The sequence below is a fragment of the Scyliorhinus canicula genome, chromosome 21, assembly GCF_902713615.1.
Source record: "Scyliorhinus canicula chromosome 21, sScyCan1.1, whole genome shotgun sequence".
In the NCBI taxonomy this organism is placed as follows: domain Eukaryota; kingdom Metazoa; phylum Chordata; class Chondrichthyes; order Carcharhiniformes; family Scyliorhinidae; genus Scyliorhinus; species Scyliorhinus canicula.
Window position 1 is genome coordinate 54,077,039 of NC_052166.1, and position 14,637 is coordinate 54,091,675.

General features: G+C 44.0%; 1 protein-coding gene and 1 long non-coding RNA gene across 3 annotated transcripts in view; one reads left to right on the top strand and one right to left on the bottom strand.

Annotated features, from left to right (window-relative positions):
• Positions 1–11,738, bottom strand: LOC119955615. Its single transcript, XR_005458504.1, has 2 exons — positions 11,062–11,738; positions 1–848 (listed from the first exon to the last, which is right to left on the bottom strand). It is a non-coding gene; the product is annotated as an uncharacterized LOC119955615 (long non-coding RNA).
• zgc:63972 (protein CutA homolog) overlaps positions 8,938–14,637 on the top strand; it is a 24,332-nt gene continuing 18,632 nt past the window's right edge. Inside the window, exons 1-2 of one of the 2 annotated variants that reach the window (XM_038782011.1) lie at positions 8,938–9,321; positions 13,048–13,196. In XM_038782011.1, the coding sequence (XP_038637939.1) occupies positions 9,271–9,321; positions 13,048–13,196 (200 nt within the window). In that variant the 5' untranslated portion in view covers positions 8,938–9,270. Of the gene's footprint in view, positions 9,322–10,178; positions 10,308–13,047; positions 13,197–14,637 lie in introns of those variants that run through there. The other variant, XM_038782012.1, reaches the window with a different exon arrangement.

The following is a 14,637-nucleotide window of genomic DNA, read 5'->3' on the forward strand; positions in this document are numbered from 1 at the left end:
TTTACGAAACGTTCTGCTTTTATTTCGGATTTCCAGCACCTGCAGTATTTTGCTTCAATAAAGGGATTAAACCAAGTGATTCCAGTGGAACGAAAACACCAGTGATGGGCCGAATGGCCTGTTTCTGTATCATAAAATTCGATAATTCTGTGGAATTGACCAACCTGGTCTTCTTCTTCTCTTGCATGGCTGAGTATGGAGCAACAATTGGAATTTTACATCAAGGTGGTTAAGCCGCCAAGATATTACATCAGGCGTGGCAAAATGTATCAATTTAATACCTCCTTCATTTTTATGAGTCAGGGTTTGAGTCGTTATGAACTGTGCTGCATGACCACGGTCGCACACAGGAGAGCTTTTAATTTTCCATTTGAGGACCGGGTATCGAAATCTGCCGTGGTTTGTACAGATGCGGTTTAGGGATGTCCATGATCTTTGTGCGAGGTCTCAGGGCTTTCCGAGGTGTTTGTTTGTAACTTCTTGTGACCACCAGTCATTTTTCCAAGCTTTTTCGGGGTTGAAATTGTGCGATGCCTGAGGTTGTGTGCTCGGGTCCAAAAGGGCTTACGTGACTTCAAGCTGAGGTGAGGGACACTGGTGAGGTTCTGATGGGTAGGGAGGCATTTAGTTTCCCTCGATTTGCTGGGGCTTCACAGAGGGCCACTGTGTGGAGGCGGATCTGTGGGAGGGGGGGAGGGGGAGTGATGTGTGCTAGCACAGGTAGCCAGGGTATTGGGTTCGATTTGAGGATTCCAGTGATACATCTCATTGCCAACCAACCTGGTTACATGAAGCCAGGAGGCAAAATTTACATCAGAACACTTTTCCATCCTGAGATGGCTCTTTCCCTGAAATACAATAATGATGGTATCATCAAGATCTATTCACATTGCAAATCGAGTAATTCACAGAAACAATGCTCCTTTCTATTGAGCACCATGCCTCACGTTGCTTTGGAGTAGCGTCTACAACACTGCTGAAAAGCACAATTTATCAACTTGTCAAAGTGATTAACTACATTTGCAAAAAAATTACGTTTCTTCACTGACACAATGGAATACTTCAGCAAACGTAGAATTAAAACAGCATTCAGCTTTGTTGAAGGAGAAAGAAGATAATAAATCCATACATACACCTCATGTTAAAACTCCCCGCACAGGTTAAAATGTGGCCCTAGCCGAAACGACCACAGAAACCTCTAATAATTCAATGTCAGGTACCTCGTTCAGAGAGCAACCACAACAGCAATTTATATGCGGACAGCACCTCCAACGTGATTAAACGCTTCACAGATTTATAAAAGAAAGTATGACTATAGGATATGCAAGGTGAGATAAGATCAGATGACTGAAAGCCTTACTTGATCAAAGGGATAGGTTTTAAGGAATGACTTAAAGAAGGAAAGCAAGGTAGAGAGGCAGGGAAGTATAGATGAGGATATTCCAGAGTTCGGGGCCTGGGCAACATGGCCACCAACGGTGGACAAATCAAAATTAAGAATGAACAGGAGGTCCCAGTTAGAGGAATGCAGACATCTCGGAGCTCATCTTGTGGGACTCAAGGAGATTGCAGAGATAGGAAGGTCAAGGCCCTGGTGGGACTTGGGTAAGAATCCATGTTTGAATTTGGATTTCATCTAACGTCAAACCTGAATTGTCTTCATGCAGTGCATTTTAATGGACTGTTTCCGATGCTTTTATCATAAGAATGAAGAATACCTGTTCTACAATCATGCTTAGATTTAGTCATACCTAGGTTGTTTCCGTGATGGGAATACGTATTTTCTATTATCAAAGAAGCTAAGATTTCCGACTAATTGGGATTTTGAAACATATCAGAATATTACACATCAATATTTTTAGAACAATCCTGTTTCTGTATTCACCAATAATCTTTTTTTTAAAATTTAGAGTGCCCAATTCATTTTTTCCAATTAAGGGGCAATTTAGCGTGGCCAATCCACCTACCCTGCACATCTTTGGGTTGTGAGGGCAAAACCCACGGGGAGAATGTGCAAACTCCACACGGGCAGTGGCCCAGAGCCGGGATCGAACCCGGGACCTTGGCGCCGCGAGGCAGGAGTGCTAACCACTGTGCCACCATGTTGCCTTTACTCACCAATAATCTAATCATGAGAATTCATGAGGTGCTATGTTTTGTTTCAGCAAATACTTCAGCTGTACAACTAATTAAATAGGAAAATTATTCTCAAAACTCTGGGAAGACAATTCCTTCTTTTGTTTTTCCACTGAATTCTATTTCGCTCTTAGCTACAAGGAAGCACACTCTGTGTAAATTGTACATCAGTGGGTGATAGGGCTTTAATTGGGGGCAACTCACTGTGTCCATATTTTTACATAGAAGAGGAGGCTCAAAGGATGAAAAGCTTTCGTTGGAGAAGAGAAAGGAAAACAAGCTATACTTGGGAGGGGTAACCTGCCACAGGAAATTAATCACCTTGGATCAATGCAAAGATGTGCAGGTTAGGTGGATTGGCCATGCTGAAAGAAAACCCCCCTGAGTGTGTATGTTAGGTGGGGTTACAGGGATAGGACAGCGGGTGGGTCTAGGTAGGGTGCTCTTTCAGAGGGTATGGGCAGACTCAATGGGCCGAATGGCCTCCTTCTTCACTGTAAGAATTCTATTATTCTATGAATGCAAATTGAAAAACTAGGTATTCAAAAATTAACATGAAGGGACCCAATCCAGGTCATGCTATTGCTACTAATTGCTCAATACAACATTTGTCACTTTAAGTGCGGTGAAAATGGTGACCATTGGATTTTCAAGTTAATTCTATTGAATCAAACAGCTAACTAGAAAGCTAAGCATAATGAATTTCTCAAAAGTTAAATGGTTTAACCCGGCTCAGAACAGAATCAAAGACAAAGCCCGATTTGCTGCCCTGACCACTGATTCGATAGGTTTTGTGTCTCCCTTTGCCTTTGAAAAACAAGGGATGTTAGACATTGGCCTGTGATGGGATGTGTATTCTAGTCTTTTCTGCTTTCAGGCAGCTCTCTCAGTCCAGCGCGCACCCACTATTTTGTTCCACCCACTCTGACTGCTGCATGTGGATAAGAACTGAGTTTGAAGCACCAAACACGTTTTTAAAACGTCTGTCGTGGGATGCGAGTGTCAGAGGCAAGGCCAACATTTGTTACCCACCTGAAATTGCCCTGGAACATGTTGTGGTGAACTGAGTGGCTGGCTTGGCAATTTTGGAGGGCAGCAGGTCCTGTGTCACATGAGGCCTCAACTGCCTATAAGAACAGCAGATTTATTTTCCATGAAGGGCATTAGGAACCAGGTTGGTGGAGTGGCAGAAAGTGTTGAGGATTGTCAGATAGAATTTACAGTGCAGAAGGAGGCCATTCGGCCCATCAAGTCTGCACCGGCTCTTGGAAAGAGCACCCTACCCAAGGTCAACACCTCCACCCTATCCCCATAACCCAGTAACCCCACCAAACACTAAAGGCAATTTTGGACACTAAGGGCAATTTAGCATGGCCAATCCACCTAACCTGCACATCTTTGGACTGTGGGAGGAAACCGGAGCACCCGGAGGAAACCCACGCACACACGGGGAGGATGTGCAGACTCCGCACAGACAGTGACCCAAGCCGGAATTGAACCTGGGACCCTGGAGCTGTGAAGCAAATGTGCTATCCACAATGCTACTGTGCTGATAATTTGGAGACTTGGGCAGAGAAATAGCAAATGGAGTTTAATCTGAACAAATGTGAGGTAATGCATTTTGGTAGGTCTTATATAGAGAGGAAATATGCGAGAGTAAATGACAAAACTCAGGAATATAAAAACTCAGAGTGATCTGGGCGTGCAGGTCCACAGATGTTTGAAGGTGGCAACACATGTGGACAAGGTAGTCAAGAATTCTTGCCTTCATTGGATGGGACATTGAGTATAAAAACTGACAAGTCATGCTAAACTTGTATAGAACCTTCGTACAACCGCACTTAGAATATTGTGCACAATTCTGGTCGCCACTACCAGAAGGATGTGGAGGTTTTGGAGAGGATGAAGAGGAGGTTTACTAGGATGTTGCCTGGTCTGGAGGGTGTTAGCTATGTGGAGAGGCTGAATAGACTCGATTGTTTTCATTAGAACGACAGAGGTTGAGGGGCGACCTGATAGAGGTCTACAAGATTATGAGAGGCATGGATGGAGTGGATGGCCAGGCAATCTTTGCCCTGGTGGAGGGGTCAGTCACGAGGGGGCATAGTTTAAGGTCTGTGGGACAAAGTTTAGACGAGAAATGTGAGGCAGGTTTTTTACACAGAGGGTGACGTGTGCCTGGAACGCGTTGCCGGGGAGGTTGTGGAAGCAGATACATTAACAGCGTTCAAACAGCATCTTGGCAAATACACAGATAGGATGGGTACTAGGAGGTATTGCGGGTTTTGGCCAAGGGTTGTCTCATGACCGGTACAGTCTTGGAGGGCCGAATGGCCTGTTCCTGTGCTGTTTTCTTCGTTTGTTGTTCTAGATACATTAATTAATTGAATTTAAATTCCACCAGCTGCTATTTTAAGATTTGAATTCACAGGGTGGATTTTCCGAGCTCTCCACGTGGTGTGTTTCTTGGTGGTAGGAGGCGGTAGGATGGCGTGATCTTCTGCTCCCACGGCGGTCTGTGAGATTTCCCATTGAGTCCTCTTCCTCGCTGCAGGGGTTTGCCATCGGCGGGCCTGGAAGATCCCGCTGGCGAGCACGACTGGAAAATCCCTTCCCCATGTCGCCAGAGAATTAATCAAAGTCTCTACATTACTCATCTCTACCACTGTCTCCCTCGTAACTGTACACTGCCATTCAGACATGCAACTGACCTTAAATTAGAATTTCTACGATGTTCTAAGACGCATTAAAAGTGATGATATGAAGCCTTAACTCCCCCACTCTGACTCTGCTACATTCTGATAAGTTTAATTTAAACATTGCTCACAGCCAGAATTTGTGTTTATTTCTCTACCTCCCGTCATTCTAAAATTGATACATTTTCAAACTTGCTTTACTGTAATCGAAAAGAGTGATGCAGATGCTGAAAACCTGAAATAAAAACAGAAAATGCTCATTAGGCTGCATCTGTGTCGAGGAAATAAAGTCATCGACCTGAAACGATAACTCCCAAACCACCAAGATTTTATTTTTCCTCCAACGTTTCTGTTTTTTTCCTTTTGATTCACTTTGAATGGTTTCAGAGTTTTATCAGGAAGAGTTGAAACTATTTGTAAATGTGAGAGTTCAATGGCCTTTTGAATGGCATACATAAAAACGAATATTTTCACGGAACCTCCTCATGTACTTAATTACTGTACTCAAAATATGTTATCAGCTTGCAAAGAAACAGAACATTTTTAGGTAAGTTACAGATATTTTAATTTGCAAACACAAATTTGCAAACACTAATGTTTTAACTGCCAGTTAAATGTAAAATAATAAATAAAACTTGTATTTTTATGGGGTGGCACGGTAGCACAGTGGTTAGCACACTGTTGCCTCACAGCGCCAAAGTCCCAGGTTCGATTCCCAGCTTGGGACACTGTCTGTGCGGAGTCAGCACGTCCTCCCCGTGTCTGCGTGGGTTTCCTCCGGGTGCTCCGGCTTCCTCCCACAAATCCCGAAAGTGCTATTTGGACATTCTGAATTCTCCCTCCGTGTACCTGAACACGCATCAGAATGTGGTGACTAGGGGCTTTTCACGGTAACTTCATTACAGTGTTAATGTAAGCCTACTTGTGACAATAAAGATTATTATTATAATTTTCATACTGCCTCACGGTGCTGAGGTTCCGGGTTCAAATCTCTGGGTCACTGTCCGTGAGGAGTTTGCACATTCTCCCCGTGTCTGCATGGGTCTCACCCCCACAACTCAAATGGATGTGCAGGGTAGGTGCATTGGCCACGCTAAATTGTCTCTTAATTTTAAAATGTTTTAATACAAATTGTATTTTTATCGTAAGGTGTCGCTGACCCTCAAAAACATTGCAAAAAGGGCAGCACGGTGGCACAGTGGTTAGCATTGCTGCCTACGGCGCTGAGGACCCGGGTTCGAATCCCGGCTCTGGGTCACTGTCCGTGTGGAGTTTGCACATTCTCCCCATGTCTGCGTGGGTTTCACCCCCACAACCCAAAAGATATGCAGGATAGGTGGATTGGCCACGCTAAATTGCCCCTTAATTGGAAAAAATAATTGGGTACTCTAAATTTATTTTTTAAAAAGATTGCAAAGCACCTCAAAAGGAATTGTTATGATGTATTGCAGTCAGCCATTTTCCATAGAGTAAGTTATTATTTGCTTTAAATGGTACTGGATGAGGGAGGAATGTTAAACAGGTCACTAGGAATACTGCTTTCCACAGGCTCTTTAACTTCCACCTGACTACGGCAACAGTGAGATGGGGGACTCATTTTAACATTTCTCCCAACAAAAATCCTTGACAAAGTAGCACTCCTGTACTATGCTGGTGTATCATAAAACCATTGAATAGCACAGGAAGAGGTCATTCAACCCATGGAGCCTGCACTGGCTCGTTCAAAGAGTGTTGCAGTTATTCCCACTCCCTGCTCTTTCCCCACATCCCTGCATTTATGCTCCTTCTCAACTATTTATCCAAGTATCTTTCGAAGAAACTACTGAATCCATTTCTATTCGTCAGTGAACGGAAGTAGGACCATAGAACCTTGACCGTGCAGGAGGAGGTCATTTGGCCCATCATGTCTGCACCGACCCTCCGAAAGAGAATCCCACCTAACCCCACACCCCCACCCTATTCTCGCTCGTAACCCAACCTAATCTTTTGAGCATTAAGGGGCAATTTATCATGGCCAATCCACCTAACCTGTACATCTTTGCACTGTGGGAGGAAACCGGAGCACCGACAGAAAACCCATGCAGACATGGGGAGAATGTGCAAACTCCACACTGTCACTCTAGGCTGGAATTGAACCCGGGTTCCTGGTGCTGTGATTTTTAACCTACAAAGGGGGAGAAATAAGTTTTAGGCGACACTATGAAAAAGGAAAATCAGCGTGGTGTAGAAGTGGCTGATTCCATTTGTCCATTTGGTGCTATTATGCAAGATCAATTTTAACCCCATAATCATCTGATTCAAAACAATGGCTACCAACTAACATAATGCTGCTAGTACTGAAGCAGGTAAGCAACATGCTCCAGGTATGGGCGGCACGGCAGCACCGTGGTTAGCACTGTTGCTTCACAGCTCCAGGGTCCCAGGTCCTATTCCCGGCTTAGAACATAGAACAGTACAGCACAGAACAGGCCCTTCGGCCCTCGATGTTGTGCCAAGCAATGATCACCCTACTCAAACCCACGTATCCACCCTATACCCGTAACCCAACAACCCCCCCTTAACCTTACTTTTTTGGACACTACGGGCAATTTAGCACGGCCAATCCACCTAACCCACACATCTTTGGACTGTGGGAGGAAACCGGAGCACCCGGAGGAAACCCACGCACACACGGGGAGGACGTGCAGACTCCACACAGACAGTGACCCAGCCGGGAATCGAACCTGGGACCCTGGAGCTGTGAAGCATTTATGCTAACCACCATGCTACCGTGCTGCCCACTGGCTTGGGTCACTGTCTGTGCGGAGTCAGCACATTCTCCCCGTGTCTGCGTGGGTTTCCTCTTGGTGCTCCGATTTCCTCCCACAGTCAAAAGACGTGCTGGTTAGGTGGATTGACCATGATAAATTGCCCTTAGTATCCAAAAAGGTTGGGAGGGTTTGCTGGGTTACGGGGATAGGGTGGAGGTGTGGGCTTAGGTACGGTGCTCTTTCCAAGGGCTGGGGCAGTCCCGATGAGACGAATAGCCTCCTTCTACACTGTAAATTCTATGATTCGATACGAACACTGATCCATGTAATCAGAATCTGTTACTCCTCATACAAAGTTGTTCAACTCAAATAACTGGAACATTATTTTTGGGCTCCATTCCCACTCTGTTCGGCTACTTTTTATTGCTTAGTTCTAATCCCCATTTTCCTCACACAAACCACTGTGAAGTGGCTCTGACACATTTTACCGTTTTACATGCCCTTTATAAACGCACGTTAGCGTTATTGAATTTAGTAAGGTCTGCTTTCCCAGCCGAAGGGACTGGATTTTTTTCCTAACATATCAGTGAAAATTATGAGACATACTTTTTACTTTACCAGTTAAATTACCGTCAGAGCTACTAACTTTAAGGACATAATAGCAAATTACTACGGATGCTGGAATCTGAAACAAAAACAGAACAAACAGTGCAGAAGGAAGCCATTCGGCCCATCGAGTCTACACCAACCCACTTAAGCCCTCACTTCCACCCTAGCCCCGTAACCCAATAGCCCCTCCTAACTTTTTTGGTCACTAAGGGCAATGTACCATGGCCAATCCAATCCACCTAACCTGCACATCTTTGGACTGTGGGAGGAAACCGGAGAACCAGGAGGAATCCAACGCAGACACGGGGAGAACGTGCAGTCTCCACACAGACAGTGACCCAGCGGGGAATTGAACCTGGGATCCTGGCGCTGTGAAGCCACAGTGCTATCCACTTGTGCTACCGTGCTGCAGAAGATGCTGGACAATCTCAGCTGGACCGACTGCATCTGTAGAGAGAAGGGAACTCACGTTTGGAATCTGGATGACTCCTTGTCAAAGGACTCTGACAACTTTAAGGACATGTTGGGAGTTGGATATGTGAACACGATAATGAGACGAGTTGTATACCCTGTAAAATATAGAGTGAGGTGTAATTCTACCGGGACAGAGCGACGTTATAAACTATTTACAGTCGTAGAAAAGTTCAGTGTGACTGTCTCAAGTCACAGAGTCACCTTATTAACCAGACCAATCAGTGGGCAATGGAAGGCCGAGGAGCGAGGCGATTGGCAGCGAGGGAAGGATAATCTTCTCACAGGACATCGCCAGGAGAGAGAGAGAGAGAGAGACTGAGAGGGAGGAGAAAACACTAAAGGAAAACAAGCGAACCGGAACCGCACTTGAAGTGGATCCAAACACTGATACAAATCGAGCGGACAGGAGTGAACAGATCAAGAGTGACTAAAGCGGAGAGCAGGAAGGAAGAGAGACGCTGGAGTGAAGGAGGGACAGGAGGGGAGTGAGGGACGAAGCAGATATTGAGGAGTGTGGCAGAGCTGCCCTGCTGAGCGGGACTGTCTGGCTGTCCCCGATGGGCAGCGATGGCTGATTCGGTGCTGTGTCCGCCCTGAGCCGCTTCATGCAGCGTTTCCAAAGCTCCTGGCGCCCAGGGTTTGGCCACGTCCCCTTGGTGAGTCGCAGCTGTCCCACAGAAGCGGGCAGTAACATTCCTGTGGGGGCTATTTTCGACCAGGTCTAACATAACTCATCTGTAATCAAACTGAAGAAATCAAAATAGATTTGAAATTACCCACCGCAAGGAAATTTTAGCAGGGGCCTTGAAAATTTCCTTAATAAGGACTCATGGTGTGGGGGGGGGGGGGGGGTAAGGACTCATGGTGTTGGGGGGGGGGGGGGGGGGGAGAAGGAAACCCTCATGGTGCAAAGAGTTGGGTTGGGGAAGGCAGGGTGTGCTGGGCGAGTGCTGAAGTGAAGGGTTTGAAGGGAAAGAGTGAAGCTAGTCAGAAAGTAAATTGAGATCTAATTTTGATTAAGAGTTAAAGAGCTGGAAGATAGAATCCCACCCAGAAATAGTTGTGGAGTGATTGGCTTTGGACCTGCAGGCACATTGCGTCAGGGCATTGGGAGGTGGGCAAGGCTGGCATTTATTCTCCACCCCAAGCTGCCCTGGAGAAGGTAGTTGGGGGCTGGGGGCGCTTTCTTGAAGCGCTGCCATCTGTGTGGTGAAGGTACGCTCCCCCATACAAGTGCTAAGATGGGAAGTCCAGGCCTTTGAAACTCAGTGGCAATGAAAGAAGGGCAATTTATTTCCAAATCATTATTGTCGTGTGCCCTGCACCCGCTGCCTTTGTCGGTGACAGGAGATATGATTGAAGGATGCATGGTGAATTGCTGCAGTGCATCTTGTAGATGGTGCAAAGTGGAGGGAGTAGAAGTTCACGTCTGTGAACAGATTGCTGATCAAGTAAATTTCTTTATTCTGGACGGGATTGATTTTTTTAGATTTGCAGCTGCAGGCACGCCTCTAAGTGGAGAATATTCTATCACACTCATAACATGTCTTAATAGCTGATGGAATGGCTTTGGTGAGACAGGATGTCGGTCATCACCTAGAATACCCATTATTTCACCTGATCGAGTAGCCAAAGCATATATGTGAGTTTCTCTTCAATGTTGACTCCCAATGTGTTGCTGTTGGGAGATTTGGAATTGGTAAAATCATTGAATGTCAAGGGGAGGTAGTTAGATCCTCTCTTGTTGGAGATGGTAATTGGCTGGCACTTGTGTGGTGTGAATGTTACTTGAACTTATCAGCCTTTGCTTGACTCCCACACATAAAAAACATTTCCCTCCTCTGTCTCCAGAACAATGCAGGTCAGGAAGTTCACACTGGGGAATGCCCAAGAACAGTGTAGCACAAGTCAGTGCATAGCAGTAAAATAAAGGTGCCCCAGTTTAACATCACCATCACCAACTTCATTTATAAAGTGCCTTTATATAGTGCCAACTTGAATTTATATAGCGCCTTGAAAGTACAATATTCCAAGGCACTCAACAGGTGCATTATCTGATGGAATTTGATACAGAGCCTCATTGAGATATCAGAACATATGTCGCAGTGATCAATTTTAAGGAATCTCTTGAAGGAGGTCAGGAAAATAGAGAGCTTTATTTAGGGAATGACAGAGTTGTCTAGACAGTTGAAGGCCCGCTGAAAGTCTCCCACTGGAGGAGCAATGGATAAAGGAGAGACACACATCTTCAACGGCAACATCAAACGTAGGTCATGGAGCTAGATTCCCATAGCTTTGTGAACAGGTCAAAGTACATTAGCACTATACTTAAATGTTTACCATCGTACATGGTGTGCTTTTCCTGGCAGTCTCTGTACTTTGAATTATTTACTTACCTGCTGCAACTTGAGTGTTCCTTTGTAGCAAATTCTTTAGAAATAAAGTAGCAAACCTTTGTTAAAATTGCCCATGTATGGTCAAAGTTTGTTACTATTCTTCTGCCTTCTGAACATATTAACACCCGTTCTTATTCTCATCAAAAGACTGTTTGATGTAGCATTAGTAGTCGGAAAATCCATTGTAGCTTAGCGTTGACTCACTTCTGTGTTATTTGTTTATTCCTTTAAGCTGTCAGTGGCCCACATACATCTTGTGATTAATCTTCTGTCATTCAAGTGAAGAGGAAGTAAAGACATTTACATCACTGACGAGATGTCACTCAATAGCTTAGAATACGCATATTTATGCAGCAGAGGCACGGTCAATAGCATTGCAACCAAGTAATCATAGAAAGATCTCTACCTTGGCTCCCCAAGTTCTGGCTTTATAATCAACTGTAACTCAGGCTTAGACATAAAGTACCTGATGCAGCTGTACACACAATGAAAGGAATAGTTTCCGCAGGTCAAAGTAAGCTACACAGGTAGATGGCTAATAAGCATCAAGCAAACTGAGATTGGAAGAAATTTGATTCCTGCCACTGTTACATTAGTCATTGGAACCAAGTGAGCAAAAAGAAATACTGCAATCAATTATTAAAAATAAATGCTACTGAATGAATATTTGTCACCGAACTGGACTGAGAGTTAAAAGTCTGGATATAAATGATTAAATGCTACTTTCCACTCAGAGTGAGTTTTGCAGTCAGCGGCGAAGGAATGTTGTTCACCTTTCAAATAAAGCTGTCCATATTTTAATGGGCTCTAGAAGCATCGACTTCCTCTTTCCTAATGCCAGTTAGAATTTGGAACTGCCAGTCGACAGGTCGATCATATCAAACAGCATGTAACCTTTGGCTGTTTGTAACAGGAAAACGTACTGACCGTAACCTATTAAATGTTTTTAAGATAAAGATAGATAGTTTTTTGAAGAATAAAGGGATTAAGGGTTATGGTGTTCGGGCCGGAAAGTGGAGCTGAGGCCACATATATTCACACACAGAGCCCTGCCATGAGGAGTATGTCCACACATTGCACCGTTTTCACTTAAGCAAAAGTTTGGGGGAACAGCCATTCCCTGGTTCATTCCTCCATGGCAATGCCTTGGCCGGAGTCAACCTGCCTGGTTTGAACTTGAATAAAATCTTGGCAGTTAACTGTCACCTGCTGCATTCTCAATCGCAGCGCCTCTACCTGTTAAAAACTCAATTACACCTGAATGAACAAGACTTATTTTTAAAAATCAGTCTTTAGAGTAAAAATTAGGAGCAATTAATTTTAAGTTCATGCCTTAACTTTGATTTGTATGCCAGTTACATTGGTGAAAACTGCAACATCTCAGCCTGAGAAGGAGGAGTCGCGTGTATCCGACAGTAACTTCCAGAATCGTGTATTTGCATGTGTAGATGCCAAATGTTTCTGTCACTCTCAATATAAACAGTGAGCAACGGCAGGCTTCCCGTTATTACGTCGGGAAATTCTGGCTTGATTATTTTGCTGCCTCTGGAACTTGTTCAAATATGGGTGAAAAATTGGACTGCACACAGCAACTAGACATTACACTGTACCAAATCATCAGTATTAATAATGATGCTGTTAAAACCTATCATTAAATGGACATCCTGTAGTTTTTCTTGCTTTACTTGTGGGAACAGGAAGGGAGAAACTGTTGAACCTCGATATTTTAAGCCCTTGACAGGCCCCAAGACAACGTTTGAAACTAGAGTTATGGAAAGCAACCGGTTCAGTAGTGCGATGTTTTCTTGTAACTTTTTAAAAAAGCATTTTTACCAAGAGGCTATCAAGGGGCACTGTCGATTTTTCTATCACAGGGTGAGTGAAAATCTTCAGAGCCATCTGCTAACCTGGCAGTCTCACTCTCGTAACTGCGTAAAGCTTAGACAATGAACTAACTAATGCTTTTCTGCTTTTCTTGGTCTTTAGGTTCTGATAATGGCCTTGTTACTATATCCGGGACTGCAAAACATTGTTGTATATTTGCACTCAGCAGTAACAGGGAGCTATATTTCTGGAACCCACTCTGTTGTTTTCATCAGTTGCCCCAATGAACAAGTTGGCAAGATCATCGCAAGGTATAAAATAAATAATTTTTGTTCTGGCATCATGTTCCAAATCATTACCTGAATTTATTTTGAGGACCATTGAAGTACTTACTCACCAAAGTACTGCATCAAAAACAATTGATTCTGGAAATATGCAAGTATGCCAGTAAGTACGAAGAAAAAAGAATGATTTTCATTTTGGTTGTCTAAAATGCCTTCCTGTTATCCTTTGTATAAATCTAGTCCTGTGTCAATCAGTTCTGGTTGAAAATCGTGGTTTTCCATCACCACATAAATCATGCGTTCGTACAATTATTTCAGAATTATGATTTGTAAAAGTTATTTTAGTTACTGCTTTGTTTTTGTAGTCTTTCAGAGAGAGGTCTTTGTTTAAGAAACCTTGAACACTAACATGTTATTCACCTTACATTTTCGCACAGATAAGCAAAGGGAATCGAAACAGGAAATTGTGCTTCTATAAACATTTAATCTGGAAAAGGGTTTTAAAGGTCTTGTTGTGTTTCGCCGCAGTCTTTCCAAAGGTTTGGTTGCAGCGGAAAACTGCAGACAGATGTTTCGAACGATTTTTGCTTTTTCTGTAGTTTCAATAGGTTTAAAATAAATCACATTTTCTTCCTTTTGCTGACCTCCCCTGAAAGTCTACCGTTGGACTCTGTCTCTGTGTGCCCCCTGCCTCAGCCTAGGAAACATTCTTGGATGCCTTGGCAGTGAGTATTGACAGGCTTCTATATAACTGAGCCTCATTTTATCCTCACCTGTTGTTCCAACACAGGCAGCCCCCAAGAAAAGGTGAAACCTAATTACACCTCAAACATCAACCCAGTTGCATTGCTGAAGTGGCCACATCAATCTCTCACTTTTCTTATTGAAGCAACAACATGCTTTGTAATCGCTTAACAAAAGGCCTTGTCAGCAGTTCAGCAGAGTGAGCACTGCTGGAGCAAGTCATCTTGTTTGTGGCACCTTGCCTCTAAATGTTTGAAGATAAAGCCTGTAAATTCATGCCATGGCTCAATTGACCCACTTTACCTTATGTAACTGGAATCTTATTAATTACGCAGCTGTTTGTTTTTCCAATGGGAGGTGGTGTTTACTTTTAATTAATAATCTGGCCACAGTCTTCACACAGCAAATAGAACTTTGAAGTTGCCTCTCGAGGTCTCCATCTGCACCAGAGGGTTTAAGTAAGTTAGCTAGTGGACCGAAGTAACAGGTAACAGTGAAGAAAATCAAATTCTTGGCTGGTTTAGCACAGGGCTAAATCGCTGGCTTTGAAAGCAGACCAAGGCAGGCCAGCAGCACGGTTCAATTCCGGTACCAGCCTCCCCGAACAAGCGCCGGAATGTGGCGACGAGGGGCTTTTCACAGTAACTTCATTTGAAGCCTACTTGTGACAATAAGCGATTTTCATTTAATTTCATTTTCAAATTCATGGTCAGATATAAACACA